General features: G+C 39.7%; 3 protein-coding genes across 3 annotated transcripts in view; all 3 read left to right on the forward strand.

The window, feature by feature from the left end:
- The window catches only part of LOC133521063 (stalled ribosome sensor GCN1), an 81,477-nt gene that overhangs the window by 29,253 nt on the left and 32,994 nt on the right, over positions 1-19,230 (forward strand). Inside the window, 4 exon segments of the mRNA XM_061855793.1 lie at positions 67-203; positions 542-738; positions 1,626-1,702; positions 2,361-2,594. Coding sequence (XP_061711777.1) covers positions 67-203; positions 542-738; positions 1,626-1,702; positions 2,361-2,594 — 645 coding nt within the window.
- On the forward strand, positions 8,306-14,635 carry LOC133521059 (cytochrome P450 6B5-like). The gene is made up of 2 exons (XM_061855787.1): positions 8,306-12,366; positions 13,857-14,635. Exons 1-2 carry the CDS (start codon positions 11,016-11,018, stop codon positions 14,048-14,050), a joined length of 1,545 nt encoding a protein of 514 aa, XP_061711771.1. The 5' UTR covers positions 8,306-11,015; the 3' UTR covers positions 14,051-14,635.
- Positions 14,669-18,620, forward strand: LOC133521060 (cytochrome P450 6B5-like). The gene is made up of 2 exons (XM_061855788.1): positions 14,669-17,803; positions 18,073-18,620. The coding sequence occupies exons 1-2, from the start codon at positions 16,453-16,455 to the stop codon at positions 18,252-18,254; spliced, it is 1,533 nt and encodes a 510-aa protein (XP_061711772.1). The 5' UTR covers positions 14,669-16,452; the 3' UTR covers positions 18,255-18,620.

A 19,230-nucleotide genomic window follows, 5' to 3' on the forward strand; every position in this document is an offset into this window, starting at 1 on the left:
AGGTGAATAACTTTGTTTAAAAATATGCTTTATTACATATGCACTAAGACCCTTTTCCACATGTAGGTTGTCCGCGACGCAGCGTTACGAACGCTCCTCCGCATAGCGACGCGCTTGCCGCCACTGTTTGAGGACAAGGATCAGGCTCTGGAAATTAGCAAGCGGCTGCTAGTCGCGACTTTTGACATCGCGGAAGATAATAAGTGAGTTAAATTTTTAATTAATTATGGATAAAATAGTTTATTGCTGATAGACGTTACTTAAAGCCGAACAATGGCTTAAACCACACATACTAAGTAAAGGGATCGGTAAAACTCTGGGTGAAGTTGGGATCCTTCTGAAATCAAAGGAACTCTTCAAATACGAGTTTTATTGGCACATTTAGCTATTTCTTATAGCACTTGTGCATTTTCTCTACATTATACATTGATATGAAATGTCCGAAGAATTATGAAATACTGTGTGGCGAAGACGATTAATTTCTTTGTTAAAGGTAATAACACGAAAGTTTTCTTAGAAGTAAGTGATTTAATATCAACAGGAAGCTAGCCCAAGAGCTATGGTCAGCGGTCCCAGAAGCACAAGATTGGAGCAGTCGAGGCGAAATGTTCCCACTGTTACTCGTAGAAGTACAACATCCAGCCGAACCTGTCCAACGCGCCGCCGCCGCTGCCTTAGCTCATCTTGTCCATACTACTGCACAGGAAGAGAACGGAGCATCGGAGAAGAAAGAGACAGGTACTGCACCATACACTTACATGAAATCGGTAAATTTTGTCTAAGAGCCAAAGCTAAAAGTGAGATATAATTTGGTGGCCCATGAGGGGGGATACATATTAGAAATGTTACCACATCTGTTTAGTCCGCCTTTTGTATGTTTTTTTTTTTTTGGAAAGAAATTTAAATAAATTCTTAATATTTATAGGCCATGTTTGCGCATATTTTTTTTCTCGCAATTATCAAACACATATAATGACATAACTTAGTATTAAATACGTTAGACAAACGAGAGTATTCCAAAAATACGAAATCCGCAGTTTTTTGTAACGTTTTTGTGAAGATATTCGAGTTTAATAACGTACTTTGCTTTACTTTTTTATTATTATTATTATACTACGTCGGTGGCAAACAAGCATACGGCCCGCCTGATGGTAAGCAGTCTCCGTAGCCTATGAACGCCTGCAACTCCAGAGGAGTTAAATGCGCGTTGCCGACCCTAAACCCCCACCCCCCTCGTTGAGCTCAGGTAACCTTACTCACCGGCAGGAACACAACACTAGAGCCCAACTGGGGAAGTACCTCCACTTTACAGAAAACCGCAGCCAAATAACACTATGAGTAGGGTCTAGTGTTATTTGGCTGCGGTTTTCTGTAAAGTGGAGGTACTTCCCCAGTTGGGCTCTGCTCTAGATCTAGAATGACATCCACTGGCTGTACCCTACCACACAAAGCGAGATGACATTCACAATGCCCAAACCTCTCTTGTGGACGTAGTTTAAGGACGTACCGGGGTCATGATTAATGGAATAGTAGATAGGTTTATTAGAAATATTTGTATCTCAGTCGAATCGATTGACATCTTCCAAAAACTACATCATGTAGCTAATTCCCCATTTTCGTTATAGGAGCACAGCAGATGGTACCCATGACACGCGCAGAAGTGCTGCGCGCGCTGCAGGACATCTACTCTGAGAAGTTACCGGTAAGTTTTAAGCAATCTTATTACCAATATAAAGATAATTTAGGCGCTTTTTTACACGTCGGATAACAAGCGTTAAAATAAGATATTTTAAGAGAACTAACTTAACCCGAAAACTATGTCCAGAAAGATCTTTTATTATATACGTGTTATATGAATTTTAATCTTGAATTACCTTTAAGACCAGTCCAGACGGGAATAATTTTTCGCCAATCTGATTAAATTGTCTGATTAAATCAGTTGGTTCAGTCGTAAACGCTAATTATGACCGATGTTACCGATAAAATGGAGGCGCGGACTCAAAAATACCAATTTGTGACGCTAGTATTAGCGTTTGGGAGCATTTATTTAGAGCGCTCAAATATCACCATAAACCTAAAATTGGTGATTAAATTGGAGATTGTCGCCAATTTATTTTCTAATCAAATCGGTTGATTTGATCATCCCGTCTTGACTGGCCTTTATTGTTCGGAAAAGAACACCTCACCCAAAACTCAAATCCTATGCCTATAATATTTGAAGAGTTCCCTCAATATGTCCATACTGAACCTCGATGGGAAATCGGATACACATAAAATAGCTAAAGATTCCGAGGAACACCCCCTCTCTCTCTCCTCTCCTTATTGTATTTTTTTTAACCCCATTGATATCTTGTTCACAGATGATCCCAGCCAAACTCGACCAGTTCGGTCACGTAGTGGAAGAAGCGGTGGACGAGTGGGGCGCCCGGCGCGGCACCGGGCTCGCGCTGCTCGCGCTCGCCCCGCACCTGCGCGCGCACGACGTCCCCGACGCGATGCGCTTCTTTGTCGAGCGCGGGCTCGGCGACAGGGCCGAGAAGGTTCGAGCGGAGATGCTCAACGCTGCTATGGCGATTGTCGAACTACATGGCAAGGTTAGTGGATTATACAATTAGGGAATAAAAGCCTGTGAGGCTGTAGCGCTGGGCATTGGGTGCCTTGGTGTTTTTTTTCCTTTGTATTTGACATCTATTTCAGTTTATATTAAACAATTGATTTCGGTCTCGCTTTGCTGGTATTAGGGCCTCATTTACGCGCCCATGACGTCCTTGACGCTGTGCGCTTCTTCGTAGAAAGAGGACTCTGAGACGGAGCGGAGAAGGTTCGAGCAGAATCGTTGAACGCTGCTATGGCTATTATTGAACTGCAAGGCAAGGTCGTGCTGGAGATGTTGAACTCAATAAACAAAGAATGACATTTTACCATAGAGTACTTCACCTACTTTGTCTGCTTGTTTTCACCTCCATTGCTAATCTAGTTCAATCAAAACAACAACACGGATACGATTAATAATTACGATAATTCGTATCTATTATTAACTTATCGTTGTCTATACCAATATTTTTTAGAGTTCCGTAGTCAACTAGGAACCCTTATAGTTTCGCCATATCCGTCTGTCTGTCTGTCTGTCTGTCCGAGGCTTTGCTCCGTGGTCGTTAGTGCTAGAAAGCTGAAATTCGGCATGGATATATAAATCAATAAAGCCGACAAAGTCGTACAATAAAATCTAAAATAATAATTTTTTGAGGGTACCTCCCCTACACGTAAAGTGGGGGTGATTTTTTTTCTTGCTTCAACCCTACAATGTGGGGTATCGTTGGAAAGGTCTTTCAAAACTAATAGGGGTCTTCAACAAACATTTTTTTATAAAGTGAATATATTCGGAGATAATCGCTCCGAAAGAAAAAAAAAAATTGTGACCCCCCCCCCCCCTCTAACTTTTGAACCATAGGTCCAAAAATTATGAAAAAAATCGTGGAAGTAGAGCTTAAGAAAGACATTAAATTAAAACTATAGCGGACATGATCAGTTTAGCTGTTTTTGAGTTATCGCAAAAAGTTCCCCCTTCATAGTAAAAAGACTTCTTTACCTAATTACGTACTGATTATGCAAATTTGCCTATTTGTTTAACTCGCGTGAAAGGTACCGTTTCATCCCTTGGTTAACAATTTACTATACTTTAAGCTCCAGTTTAGCTTATTGTGACGGAAGAGTAACTACGGAACCCTACACTGAGCGTGGCCTGACATGCTCTTGGCCGGTTTTATTTAATATACCTTTTTTACAAATGATCTTGAACAAATCAATATAAATATACTATATTTTAAAAACATTTTTATATGTCATCAATATATTCAATATCAGAATCATAACTAATATTATCAATTGTTTTTCTTTAAGCTGTATCTTTTACCTAGGTGTGCCAATAAAGAGTATTCTATCTATCTATTTATTTATCTATCTAATATTCCTATTGGGAGCGTGCACGACTGTCACGCAACCTAGTGTCCGCAAGTCTAGGGGAAAACGTCAATTCACTACATCTTATAAAACTACTCCAAAACTAAAAACTACTGAACGGATTTTCATACGACTTTCATCTATCAATAGAGTGATTCTTTAGGAAGGCTTAAGTATATAACTTGTTAAGGTTTTGTGTAAATTGTTTGAAATATAACGATGTTGTCGGAAAAAATCATGCTGGCTAGGAGCTTTAATCGAAAACGCTGCCTAATCCGTTTGAGCTATAACAACATAATGTATGGTGGAGTTGTTTCTCATTCATAGGTCTACAAAAAAGTCCGCGATGTGAAATGTCTATCTTTTAAGGATAACTTACTATATCCATTCTTAACTTCTAGAAAAAGATCACGTAATATGTGGCATTTGCAAAGCTATTTACATGGATACATTAATAACAATTATCAAAATAAATACGTTAGTTATATTAAGCATTTCATACAGATTACAATGGTCCCTTACACCATACAATTTAAATGAATATTTCAGGAGTAATCGTAAATCAAAGTTTCATTTCGAGCCATATAATTTTACGAAATGTTAAAGACGCTATCCGCAGTTAGTTCAAATTTTTACCACCTTATGCGCTGGGATCGCTTTACTTACCCCCACCACGCACTTCGCACGGTCCCAATACTATACTATTCCTATTTCAATACTTTGAATGTCGGTTTCTTTTTACGCTTAAAATCCACTTCAATGTCAACAGATGATGAGTATGCAAATTTATATAATTCTGATACTGAATATATTGATGATGTATGAACATATTTCCAAATTATTGTGTATAATATAAATAAATATTATAGGACATTATTACACAAATTGACTAAGTCCCACAGTAAGCTCAATAAGGCTTGTGTTGAGGGTACTTGGACAACGATATATATAATATATAAATATTTATAAATACTTAAATACATAGAAAACACCCATGACTCAGGAACAAATATCCATGCTCATCACACGAATACATGCCCTTACCAGGATTTGAACCCGGGACCATCAGCTTCGTAGGCAGGGTCACTACCCACTAGGCCAGACCGGTCGTCAAATTGTATCTATATCATCATCTTGGCAAACATTTATTGGCCCTTATTTTTATATACAAGATAGATATGTAACAATTTAGATTAGATAACTATTAGATTAAATTATTATTCGCTTCGCCGATGACGGTGCAGAACTTCAGGCAATGCTCCAAGACCTGAGCAATGCAAGCCTTCAAGTTGGACTTAGAATGAATTGAACCAAAATTCAAGTCATGACTAATAGCAAGAAACGTAGTAAGGTTGAGGTAGACTATACACTATGTTGACGAGTATATTTACGTGGGCCAGTTAGTCTCTTTCAGCAACAGGCAAGAAAGAAATCGAGCGCCGTGTTGCAAACGCCTAGAAGAGCTACTGGTCCATGAAGGAGCTGATGAAGGGTAGCCTTCCATTGTCACTGAAGCGAAAGCTCGTCGACATGTGTATCCTGCCCGTCCTAACCTACGGTGCTTAAACATGGTCACTCACCGAAAGTCAGAAGTCCAAGTTGAAGGTTTTCCAACGGGCTATTGAGCGCAGCATTTTAGGTGAGAAGAGGATCGACCGTATCCGGAACACCACGCTGCGCTCTAGAACCCGCATGACGTCGGCAAGAAGACTGCTAGGCTCAAATGGGACTGGACGTGGTCACACACTAGCACCCTTCCCACACTCCACGGAACCAAGAACATATCGTCCGATCTCTTGCCGTCGTCTTTAGCTATGCCGGTCGGCTCTAGTAGAGCTGACAGTTACACGAGACCGGCGGATTATGTCATTCATTGCGGCGTGCCTAGAGAAGCGCCCGGCACTTTTCTAACAGGACAACCCGTGGTGTCCTAATTCGTCGAATTACTAATACGTCGAGCACAGATGCGGACTCCAAGCCGAAGTGTCCGGTGCGAGGAAGGTTCCGGTGATTGGTGAAAGATATGCCCGGAGCCACTCATCAGACTCCCTCGACGACAAAGCCAGTACTTGTAGTCTTGCCCGTTCGCGACCTGTACTACGGCTTAGGAGCCCAGCTCCTTTGGCAATTTAGGTTAGACGGGAAATCCTTGCTCGCGCTAGCTCTTGACCAAGTCCCCCTGTGGGCCGGCCCTACGACCTTGATATTCAAACTAAGAACCTATTGGATTTCATACTATAGCCTGCTTGGGCGGTTATTTGTTTGTTCTGCTCGCGGTGCAGACCACTGGGTGTTGGTGCTCAGAGGCACGGTTTTTCTTTAGGGATCCCGGGAGTCGCTTGCGAGAGAGGGGACTTGGTCCCCGCTCCGGGTCATACCTGGTGGAAAGGTTACCTATTGCGATTCAACTCGAAAACGCATCAAACGTGCTGGGAACTTTTGCGCCTGGAATGACTCGTGGTGGGTTATTTGATTGTTTAATGTAGTAGTTTTGAGGGAATGTAATTATTGTATCATTTTGACATGTTTAAACTATCGTAAGCATCAACAATGTAGCCCATTCTATAATGTTAAATAAAAAACAAATAAATCGTAGTCTAAAATTAGAAGGGCATAAGTATTCTTGTACATACTGAATTGGACCAGTAAAAAAATTACGTGAAATAAATTCTCTAATCATTAAATTAAATCATAATAATGCGATTATAAGTATATCCACTGGGCAATAAGTCAATTATTACGAGTATGCTATCTTCGAAAACAATCCTTAAGTCACTTAATTAATCACGGAAAAGCCGATCTATATCAATTTAATACGGCATACGTTTTCGCCAAATTATTGATGGAACACCTGTTGTGGCGTCATAAGATATATCCTTATCTTTAAATCACACAAATTAGTTGCCAATCTGCAACCTATACATTTCCAATAGTGCGAGTGCGAGTACACGCACCGCCATAGGTACAGTTGTACCTATGCTTCGGCAGAGGGGAAATAGTACAAATGACATCTTCCTTCTCTGTGTAGCTTGAAGGGGCAGAATGAATACAAAATGTAAATTTCCGGATGTTACGAAGATACGAAAATTGTATAGGAAATAGGGACCGTGCGCGTTGGAGGGTCTGCCATCTTGTGGCCTGAATCGGAACCATAAACATGTAAATTTACACGTCACGTGTTTTCTTGTGCATAGTAGGTTCTGCCATTTTGTGGGCTACATCGGAACAATAAATAATAATAATAAATAAATAAATATTATAGGACATTATTACACAAATTGACTAAGTCCCACAGTAAGCTCAATAAGGCTTGTGTTGAGGGTACTTAGACAACGATATATATAATATATAAATATTTATAAATACTTAAATACATAGAAAACACCCATGACTCAGGAACAAATATCCATGCTCATCACACGAATAAATGCCCTTACCAGGATTTGAACCCGGGACCATCGGCTTCGTAGGCGGGGTCACTACCCACTAGGCCAAACTGGTCGTTAAAACAATAAACATCACATTTACGCCTCGCGCCAAAAATCTGACGGCTCCTGTGCTGCCTCCTACAGTTCATGCACGCTCCCTATACGGTAAAGTTGCGCTTATATTGTACAGAGTAGGGAACTCTATCTATCTATCTATCCACCAAAACCACAAGACTACAAATAACAAAATGGCTTTAGTAGTGACTCTCGGACGGTTACAATCGCGAATAACTGACAGTCCGATATTGTTTGGCGAACTGGTAATCAGTGGAATCAAGGAGTCAAATCATAATAATTTATGAATTTATTCTGTAAGTAGACCTCAAGGGCTCATACACAAGTCAATACAACATGACATGACATCATATATTGCCATAGAAAATACATAGCAACATTATAAATACAACAGCCAATACATGGGTGAACATGACATTATAAGAATTTGTATCTGTACTTAAATATAAATATAAAATAAATATGTATAAAATAACTACCTACCTACTGATACCAGTTTTGGGCTGCTCCCGACGCAAATGTGCCCATCACGCTCGTTGCGTTGCCGCGTTGGATTGCGATGGACAGTCTTCTGTTTTGTTTACGTTGCATATTTATCAGCATCAAAATCAAAAATGTGTTTATTGCAAGATTTTTATAGGAACACATAATCTTCTCATCAGAGCATGAATCTCCTTCATCTTTTCAGTACTGAATAATATTGATGGTGTCCTCTCGTGCCCGTTGTGCGCACGGGTCTTTGCCAACAAAATCGGCTACGTCAGCCACACGAGAGCACATGAACGCCAAAAAAGGAGTTGAAGCAGTCGCCGTGGCCGAAAACGGTCGGGGGGGGGGGGGAGCATATATATATACTGAATAATATTATCTAACATTTTTACATTTAGAGGAAGAATAATTATTATATTGGATTATTAAAAACTTATTTTTATGAATATCATCTTTAACGTAGCCATTCTGTATATATAAATTTAATCTTCAGTTCACCAAATGTAAACTTATTTCTGTCTATTGAATGTCTTTTTCTTTTTTTTTATTGTTTTTGTGAACCGGTCGTGAATGTTTCACCGGATGGTCTCTTCGGAAGATCAGTGCTTGAAGTCGCCAGCGTCATTCCGAGATGACCCCATTGCACTGGCGCTTTTTGCTTTCTATGTTTTTCTGTTATGTCCAATTATCTCTTCTGTTTGAGCTTACGGATAAATTATTTCTATAAGTTGTTTTAGGATGACAATAATTGTAGAGAATTAAATCTGAACAAAAAGTTAAAAAACAGGAATAAGGTGTGGCTATTTGACTTAAATACGATGGTGAACGATCGATCACTATTTACTTACCCCCTTATTCATAAACGCGTAATAAAGTTAAGATGCCGCTAATAATCGTTTGTCCCTTTACGACGTATTGGTATGATGGAAAGGGACAAACGATTTTTAGCGGCATCGTAACTTTAGTACACGTTTATGAATAAGGGGGTTAGTGTGTAGGGTTGGTCCTGCTTACGTCTCATGAATCACCCTATCAAATATATACGTAAAACGTCCTTGGACGGTGCAAACGGAAATGTACTCGTGTTTTGCTTGTCACGGCGTAACGATTACTGATAAATGGTTGTTGTTATTAATGTTATTATCAATCGATTAATGCCTGATTATCCGATACAGTGCACTTTATTTGTACTCGTACATATGTACTAAGGGATATAAAACTGGCCAAAACGAGCCCTGAGGGTTCCGCACCGTTATATACAGTCTTTATTTTTTCCTTAAGCTGGAGCTTTTATTTTATTATCATAGTGAGTTTGAGATTGATATGTTGAAACTACATCATCTTCATGATACTTATTATACCTCCTCTTTATGATTACTGGATACAGGCCATATCAGTTGTCATAACTGCCTGCCTGCTTATTAAATATGCCTATTATATTTACCTATTATATAAAAATAATTTATGGGAAACCGCAGGGCAGCTTGTGGCGAAATGTTAGGGAGTAACAACCCCACGGACCCCCGAGTACTTCCCAGAGTTGGTCAAGGTGTCCGTCTCCGGCGTGTCTTCGTCGATCGGAGCGGAGTCCCAACTCTGGCTTGCCTTCTTTGGCCGTCCAGAGAGGAGTCGTTAGAGCTTTATGCTCCAGGGGTGGAAGTGAAACATGCATAGAACGCGAGTTGGCACAGTGGCTGTTATCAGCCAGATTACCCAGTCTCATTTTCCACCTAAACTTCAATCCATAGACCGTTATACTGTTCACTTTTTCTACAATAGTCCCAATGCCTGCTGCGACCGGTTCATGGGTGTCTATTGTTGCGCCTGTGAACGAGTTTCCGCAGGCGTTCTACATGACATTAAAGCTCTCCAAGGGCCCTCTGCATGTTGGATCTATATCCCCACGCAAACCTATCAAAAGACCGGGATTTATAGGCCCGTGAAATCCAAGGAAATTTATGGAAAACTTTATTGACATTTTTGTGGTAAAATCGTTTGCAATGGGGTTGGCAACTGTCAAAGGTTTGCATAGATGGCGCCATCATAGCTTGCCCCTGTCTCTAGTTTTGTTCTATGAGATTTGGCTTAAAGTACTGGAATCCAGGTCACAAAATTCCAAAAAAAAAAACAAGAATTTGACACAATTATAGGGATTGACAGGGCAAGCTATGATGGCGCCATCTGTTTAATACTTCGACCGGCCAACCCCATTGCGAAATATTTTCTTCTTGTTTACATTAATTATATACGATGACTTTCATCGTCCGTTGTCAAACGGTACTCCTTGCCAAGTTGCCAGTAAATTAAATGAGTACCACTGCAAATCTTGCCAGGCTTTATTCGCATTACAAAGCAACTTTTGCGTTTGCTGAATGTAAAAAACGGGATCGAAAGGCTTTTTTATTGTTGTATTAATCAGAAATTGTGTTGAAAATTTAAACTACTACTTAAATTAAAATGAAAAGAAGAATATACCTAGTTCTTTATACCCTCTTGGTTACAAAAAAATCAGGCTTATAGCTTTATCCATATCGTAATTTTTAGTTTTAAAATATATTTCTTTATATTATATGTAGTTATGCTAGTTTCAAGGTGCAATTTATCTATGTGTCAGTAGTAGTAAAACACTTTATTGTACAAAAAGAAACATAAAACAGGACAGAACATACATCATTTGTACAAAGGCGAACTTATCCCTTTCAGGGGTCTCTTCCAGTTAACCTTTGAGCAATTGAGTCGTTGCTTGAAATAAAGATTTTCATTTCATTGTTCATTTAATTTATCGATAGCAATATTTAAGATGAACGGGGTTTGATGAATGCCCTGAATCGCTTCAAGAAAAGTATGGTTAGGTTGATTGAAGTACGCAATTTGTTTTGCATATCTCTAACTGTACTCCATGCATCCGTCTTAAATGTGACCCGCATTGCGATTGCGTGATAAGACGACTGTATCGTGATTTATCTGTGGAATAAGGTGCTAAATGATTACAGCTATCCATATATAGATCTGCGGGTTTTGACTGGACTCTATTGCCTACGACACGAATTCAAGTAAAGCACGATGGCTCTTGAAATCGCGGTCGCCATTACACTCGGCATTACCAGTTTTGCTCTACTGGTCTATTTGTATTTGACCCGGAACTATTCTTATTGGAAGAAGCGTGGCATAGCCGGCCCAGAGCCGGTGCCAGTTTTCGGTAACTTAAAAGACACGGCACTTAGACGCACTACCTTTAATGAGTTGTTTAAACACTTTTACGACTCCTACCCTAAGAGCAAAGTGGTTGGGATCTATCGCGCCTGGCACCCCAGCATCGTCGTCCGGGATTTAGACGTCCTCAAGCACGTGATGATTAGGGAGTTCGACAATTTCTCAGACCGTGGCTTTAGCTTCAGCAACAAAGGCCTCGGCTTCAATCTCTTCAACGCCGAAAGCGACGACTGGCGGGTACTACGCACTCGGCTCTCCCCCATGTTCACAACTGGAAAACTCAAGAACATGCTCTACTTGATCACTGAACGTGCCGACAAGTTTCTGGACTTCCTCGGCCCTGTAGTCGAGAAGTCCCCTGAACAGAATGTCCACACCCTAGTACAAAGATTCACTATTGGCAACATTGGTGCCTGCGCCTTCGGCATTGATATTGACATAAACGATGTCGACAACGTCTTCGAAACTTTAGACAATCTCATATTCACTACCAACTACACTATCGAATTGGAAACTATGTATCCCGGCATTCTAAAGAAGTTTGACATGTCCTTCTGGCCTAAAGCCATCAAGGACTTCTTCTACGGACTTGTGAATGATATACTACGCGAGCGCAATGGCCAGGCGTCCAACAGGAAAGATTTTATGGACTTGATGTTGGAGCTAAGAAACGCGGGCGAGATTCATGGAGTGAAGCGACATGAAGACGACAAGGATAGAAAACTTCAGATCACTGATGATGTTATGGCTGCACAGGCATTTGTCTTCTATGCGGCAGGTTACGAAACCAGCGCTACCACCATGGGCTTCCTACTACACGAACTAGCCCTGCACCCTGAAATACAAGGCCGAGTTGTCGCCGAAATCAACCAGGTTCTCAAGAAGCACGGTGAAAAAATTACATACGACTGCATTAAAGATATGGCGTACTTAGAACAGGTGTTTGATGAGACACTACGAATGTATCCAGTAGTCGACCCAATCCCTCGGCTCGCGATGGGTCGCGTTGAACTCCCCGACACTGGAGTGACAGTGGAGAAGGGTATGGGTGTCCTAGTGTCCGTCAGTGGTATCCACTATGACCCTAAATACTGGTCCAACCCTACAGAGTTCAACCCGGATCGGTTTTCGTCGGAGAACTCAAAGGATAGACATCCTTGCGCATTCCTGCCTTTCGGTCTCGGACCAAGAAATTGCATAGGTGAGTTTCAATTTTATCTTATTTACTATTTGCATAAAGATTTAAGCATTCCTCATACAAACTAACGCTAATCGAAAAATCCAATAAATTAGAAAAGAACAAGAGATTAGGTGCGCCGCGCGAAACATGCGACGGAAGATTGCGGTTTCGCGCGGATTTTGACGTGTTTCGTCAATATCTCTGAAAGTATACTCCTGTTTGAAATTCTGCTAGTCAAATTCCTTCGGCTGTATCATTACTTAGCTATTTTATACTAAAATTATACTGCAATGTATGCACGGTAATAGTATACAATTGAAAATAATGAAAATTAGACATGTTTTCATGATTTTTTTCTATCGAGCCAACTTTAACCTTTTAAGGTTTTGCTTAGAGACTGCCCTTGCAAATACAGTCTAATAATTTATGTGTGATTTTTTTCATGTCATGTACCCTTGATTAAATCGTGTAGAATTCAATATAAAAACTGCAATTTTACGTTAGTCTCCTCTTAACTGGTTTTATTTCAACACTATGAAAATTCTTAATTAACCTGACCAGTGGCATAGCTTCAAATTAGCAGAGAGGGCGAATTATCACTGACCCCTTGACTCAGCACAGGAGAGATCAACATTAATTACAAAATTCAGGCGGGCTCCGTGATGGAGCTCCTATCAAATTGTATTTAGATAGTACACAGTGTTTTCAAAATTCCGTTAACTTCGGGGTATGGCTAAGTACATTCAAGGACACTAAATGGCATAATTAATTTCAAAAATTTGTACTTTATATTTTTCTTAAAAAAAACATGTTGTAAACACAACAGTGCGCGGTTGTTTTATGCGTTAAAAGCAGCGTCAAACGCAATGCGTTTGCCGCCCACCCATTTTAAACCAGATTATCTAATGACCGTATATTGCTTTACGCAATAAACGCAGCGGTAAGCGCATGGTCATTTTCTCTACTTTCTGTGATCGAATGCGTTGAACGCTGCGTCTGTCGTATAAAGCAACCGCGAGCTTAAATACTGCATATAGCGTTGTTTTGACACTGGCATTATATTTAACTTTACAATAAAATAGAAAACTGACATATGAATCTCAATTTAAACATCGATCATCCGAGATACCTTGCGTTCAGCAGCAAATGCATGAACTCGTACTAAATACTAATCAATACGCAAACAAGTTCTTAGCCAAATGTACACGCTGGTATTACCACTTATCAGACAAAAAATAATGAGAGATTATCTTCAAAACGGAGTTCATTAGAATACCAGTGTCTTTGAGAAATTAAGTTAATTTAAGCTCAAGAATGAAAATGAAATTAACGGAGTTTAAAAATCCACGGCGTATAGTAAATGCCACTGATCTTAACTGTCCTAAGTATTCTTGCGTAATATATGTATTTTAAGCTCAATTTAGAATGGCTATAAACCCATGTTCATACACTCCTAAAGAACAACTTAAACAGTAGCCTATCTCCTTACTAATCCTAATACATTTATCCAGGTATGCGTTTCGCGCAAGTGCAGTCAAAGGTGTGCCTAGTGAAGCTTCTGCAGCGCTACCGCGTGGAACCATGCGCGCACACACGAAGCCAGCTTGAGTTTGATCCGGACAGATTCGTCTTGAGGTCGAAGCACGGGCTACCATTGAAGGTGGTCCCGCGAACGCATCAGGCAACGCTTTTTGGAGGAGATTAGTTTAGATATAAGAAAGACCCCACAGCAGCGTCTTCCTAGCGGCGGTGTTTTGTAACTCTGTGGCTGTCGCTCGACGCATCGTTTGCGCAACTGCGCAGCGACGCCATTTTCCATAGCGCTGACTAGACGTCGACGGTCAAAAGACGCTAGTCTCTAAATAGGTTTTATATGATATGGGATATGATTGCAAATATTATGATTGTTGCTATAAGCAAAGAGAATTTGAAATAGAGGTGTATTGTCAAAGAAAACTTTGTAGCCACGTAAATTTACTGCCATCTTTCAACACATGATTAAAACTTTTAGAACGCCATTTGACTTTGATCCTTATTCTTTCACTGTTAACTTTGTTAAATATCAAAAAGTGGCGCCATCTTAGCGCACAACCTAAAAGTTAAGGCGCCATCGCTCAAAACGATGTCGCCATACCTTTGGCCTTTGATCTATTAGATGGCGCCACTTTTAGTTATTTAACAAATTTTACACATATCAGTAAAAAAATAAGGATCAAAGTAAAATGGCGTTCTAAAAGTTTGAATCATGTGTCGAAAGATGGCAGTAAATTTACGTGGCTACAAAGTTTTCTTTGACAATACACCTCTACCACACCACCTTTTTCAAATTCTCTTTGGCATGAGCAAAGATTGATTTATTGTTTATGATGCGATAAGTCGAAGAAAAGTCTAGTGAAAACGACGCTATAGAAATGTATGTGTGTATCTCTTTCTGTGATATATTGACGGACATGCCAATTCGAAAGTACACTGACATCAGAACGATTTATCAAAATGATATTTTTTAGATGTCTGATTAGAAATAAGGAAATTTTTATTTGAGCCTGAATATACTGATAAATGTCAGGGTCTTCTAAATTTATACATTTTGCATCACACTTGCTCGAAAAAGAACTTATTTCATGCAGCTTATTCCATAACCCCTGAGGGAGGTATAAGTTTTTTTGAAACTATGTCACTACTCGTAAAATTCATTCGAACTAATTAGGTACAAATGAATTTTACTTTTAATATACTGACGTTTATGATCATTATTTTTGTAAGTATATGTTTAAATAGTTATTTACGATACAAGTGCAGAAAAAAATAGGGAATTCGTAACGAGTGGTGATAAATTGACACGAGTTGTGAATGACCTATTTGCACGTGTATCGTACAACGTTTTACAATACATATGGCTCTTTAAAGCTTCGACATATGCACGGAAAGTGCTCATTCCCGCACGTGCGGGAAAGTAGCACCATATGTACTGTAAAATATTTAATTGCATTAATTTAGTAGCCGTTTAAAATATGTATACAATTTTGCTGCTGAAAGCCGGATGGGTCCATGTCTTCGATGTCTAACCTGTCAAAAAATCACAACACGGCGGACGAATGTTTGAAATGTCACCATATTTATGAACTATTTCGCTTTAAATTTACGCTTTTCTTTGCAAGTGTGATGAAAAACATTGTGTCTCCGGGGGTTGCAAACTTGAGGTTTTTAGATTCACAACAGCCGCAGGCTGGAGTGAATTAAAGACTCACTTACCCTCGTTGCACAATGTAATATTGTTCGTTTGTTTATTATTATTTTATTTTAATCTTAATTTGAATATGAGATCTATGACTGAGTACCTAAACGTAATCTGTAATTTATTGTTAGTAAGTATCATTAATGTTATGAATGAATATACTTAAGTACATATTTTTTTCCCGATGGGTTATTTTTTTACTAACTTAATAATCAAACCTAAATAATAATAAGACTGACGGAGTTTTGGCCTTAAGAGTCACATGGAACTTGTCGCCGCCATACAATGGAAATGGAAATCGCTGTCATTTAAAATGACATGAAACTTAGCAAGTAACTTCTGTCTGGTATTAGATTTGTACCACAACCTGTAGCCGTTGCCCGGTAAGATGGCCATAGGGATCGGAACCGGTTTTTTGCAAAAACATAGAAATAACCATATATTTCGGTTTATTTTATACTCTAAATGTAGGACTCAGTTGTGTTTTCAGATAACGACTTCGTATTATTAGATTGCCTAATTTGAAATGAAGTAATTAACAAAGAACGAAAAAATACCGTTTTCGTTCCCATACAAAAACTACCGGTTTCCGATCCCTGGATGGCCACTCTAATTAATTTTATTTTCCGTGTTTGCTAAGTAATTTACTATGTCTGATTTAAATAATTATGATCTGTATAACTCCCGACCATAACTGTTAGGTTAGGTTAGATAAATAAATGTCGCATCAGTACCAGACAATTCATTTTAGTGATACATTTTTTCTATCGTGATATATCTCAAATGAAGCGTAGTTAACGATAAGCTTGTCGATAAATAGGACCGCTTTTTTTGTTTGTATCTATTGTTATTGACACCTAAAGCAAACCAACATGGCTCTCGAAATCATAGCCGCCATTGTTTTTTTTATTGCCAGTTGTGCTCTTCTCATCTACGTATACCTGACCCGCAACTACTCGTACTGGGAGAAGCGAGGCGTCGATAGTCCTAAACCGGTGCCATTTTTCGGTAATGTAAAAGACTCGATGCTCAGACGCACTAGCTATATGGAGCAATATAAACATTTCTACGATTCTTATCCTAACAGCAAAATAGTCGGGATCTACCGCGCCTGGAATCCGACTATCTTGGTCAGAGACTTGGATGTACTCAAGCATGTAATGATCAGGGAGTTCGACAGTTTCTCTGACCGCGGCTTCAGCTTCAGCAACAAAGGCCTCGGCTTCAATCTCTTCAACGCTGAGAGCGATGACTGGCGAGTACTACGCTCTCGGCTGTCCCCAATGTTCTCAACAGGAAGACTCAAAAACATGGTCTATCTGATGACAGGGCGCGCCGACAAGTTCCTCGCTTATCTCGGCCCGTTAGTTGAAAAATCTCCTGAACAGAACGTCCACACACTCGTCCAGAAATTCACTATCGGCAACATTGGCACCTGCGCCTTCGGCATCGACATAGACATAAACAACGTCGACAATGTTTACGATGATCTCGACAGTCTCATCTTCTCCACGAACTACGCTATCGAGCTAGAGATGATGTATCCCGGCATTTTGAAGAAGTTCGACATGTCTCTGTGGCCGAAAGTGATCAAAGACTTCTTTTACGGGCTGGTGACAGACATACTGAGAGATCGCAAAGGCATCGCTTCCGATAGGAAGGACTTCATGGACTTGCTTTTAGAGTTGAGGAATGCTGGTGAGATACACGGTACGAAAAAATATAAGGACGACAAGGACAGGACACTACAGATCACGGAAGATGTGATGGCTGCTCAAGCCTTTATCTTCTACGCGGCTGGTTACGAGACTAGCGCTACAGCCATGGGCTTCCTTTTACACGAACTAGCCATGAATCCTGAGATACAAGACCGAGTGGTCGCTGAAATCGATCAGGTCCTAAAGAAGCATAGCGGAGAAGTCACTTACGACTGCATTAAAGACATGACTTATTTGGAACAAGTGTTTAACGAGACGCTACGGATGTATCCTGTGGTCGACCCCATCCCTCGACTAGCGTTGAGACCTGTGGAACTTCCAAATACTGGTGTAACGGCTGAGAAAGGCATGGGGGTTCTAGTTTCCGTCAGCGGTATACACTATGATCCTAAGCATTGGCCCAACCCCACCGAGTTCGATCCTGATCGTTTCTCACCGGAGAATTCCAAGGACAGGCACCCGTGCGCCTACTTGCCCTTCGGGCTCGGACCAAGAAATTGCATAGGTGAGTTTTTATAATAATTAATGATTTACATTTTTACATTTCTGGCGCATTAGCCGATGTCTCTTTTGCATGACTTCTGATATCTCTTTAGATTATGAATTCTGACAAAGCAACAAGGTTTTTGCGATATTGCTTTAAATACATCTACTAGATAAAAAAGCATATACTCATGTAGAAATCGGTCATCAAATTAAAAATAACATTATAATAAAAAAATACCACATCAACAGCTAACCCGACTCCTTACTAATCCAACTCCAATTTTCCAGGCATGCGTTTCGCGCAAGTGCAGTCAAAGGTGTGCCTATTGAAGCTGCTGCAGAACTACAGTGTGGAGCCGTGTGCGCTCACACGAAGGCGGCCCGAGTTTGACCCCGACCGGCTGGTGAAACGCTCCAAACATGGACTGCCATTGAGAATCTTACCACGAGCTGTCGGACTCAATGATTAAACTAAACACACATTTTATTGTCTTCGATTACCTCGATAGTTACTCGTGAAAACTATGGAAACGGATTATATATCGCAAACAACGAAATAAAAATACATTCCAACGTGTTGAACCCTTTCTTTCGTGGTAGGTTTCGAAACTTTGGGATGTATAATAAATTCATTATACGCTATGATTTATATAGCATAATCTGTTACCATAGTTTTATTTCATAAACAGAAATAGACGATAGTGAACATATCGTAGTCCCCATTTTCGTCCCTGGGACATTATGGAAAATGTACTTACACAATTTAATGTAAATTAACCAAAGCTATGTCGCTACGTTCGACTTTTTTGGATATTTGATTAATTATAAGTTAGGAGCGCAAAAAGAGGAAAATGATAAATTCCTCTTAAAATATCTTTCTCTGTGATATATTGTGACTGAAATAGGTATTTTGTGTTAGCATTTCCCACGTACAACGTGGTGCCCTTGTCACTAGTCAGCTCGGTTCATTATATGTGTGTTGTATCGAAGGCTCAATAGTTATTTGTTTTACAAGGGGGCAAAGTTGTTGTTTAACCACACCAACGCGAGGAAAATAATAACTATGAAATAGCAAAAAAAAAACAAACAAAATCAAATCCAAATGGACGTAATTAAATATTTATCATCCAAAATCATCATTTGAAAGTCAATTCTACCAGCTATAACATAAGGAAACGACTCAAAATTTGCATCTGATCACTTTGCCCCACATGTGGATAAAATACAACTTTCTCATCCGTTTTTGAACAATCAAGAGGGCCTTTACCAGTTGGGTGTGGTGAAAATTATTTCGTTGTGTCCAAATTGATGAATGTCAAGTTCTGACAGCGATAATTGTGATAACTAATTTAGGTCTGTATGACTGATTTTAAAATTAATTTAATTTTAATATGTGTTGTTATTATTAAACTGAAATCCTTTAATTTATAATACTGTTTTTATTTT

The sequence above is a fragment of the Cydia pomonella genome, chromosome 9 (assembly GCF_033807575.1).
Source record: "Cydia pomonella isolate Wapato2018A chromosome 9, ilCydPomo1, whole genome shotgun sequence".
NCBI classification, from domain to species: domain Eukaryota; kingdom Metazoa; phylum Arthropoda; class Insecta; order Lepidoptera; family Tortricidae; genus Cydia; species Cydia pomonella.

Coding starts and splice junctions, on each gene's coding strand:
- LOC133521060 (XM_061855788.1), top strand. CDS start 16,453: ATGGCTCTCGAAATCATAGCCGCCATTGTTTTTTTTATTGCCAGTTGT. Junction 17,804..18,072: donor CGGACCAAGAAATTGCATAG/GTGAGTTTTTAT, acceptor CCAATTTTCCAG/GCATGCGTTTCGCGCAAGTG.
- LOC133521059 (XM_061855787.1), top strand. CDS start 11,016: ATGGCTCTTGAAATCGCGGTCGCCATTACACTCGGCATTACCAGTTTT. Junction 12,367..13,856: donor CGGACCAAGAAATTGCATAG/GTGAGTTTCAAT, acceptor ACATTTATCCAG/GTATGCGTTTCGCGCAAGTG.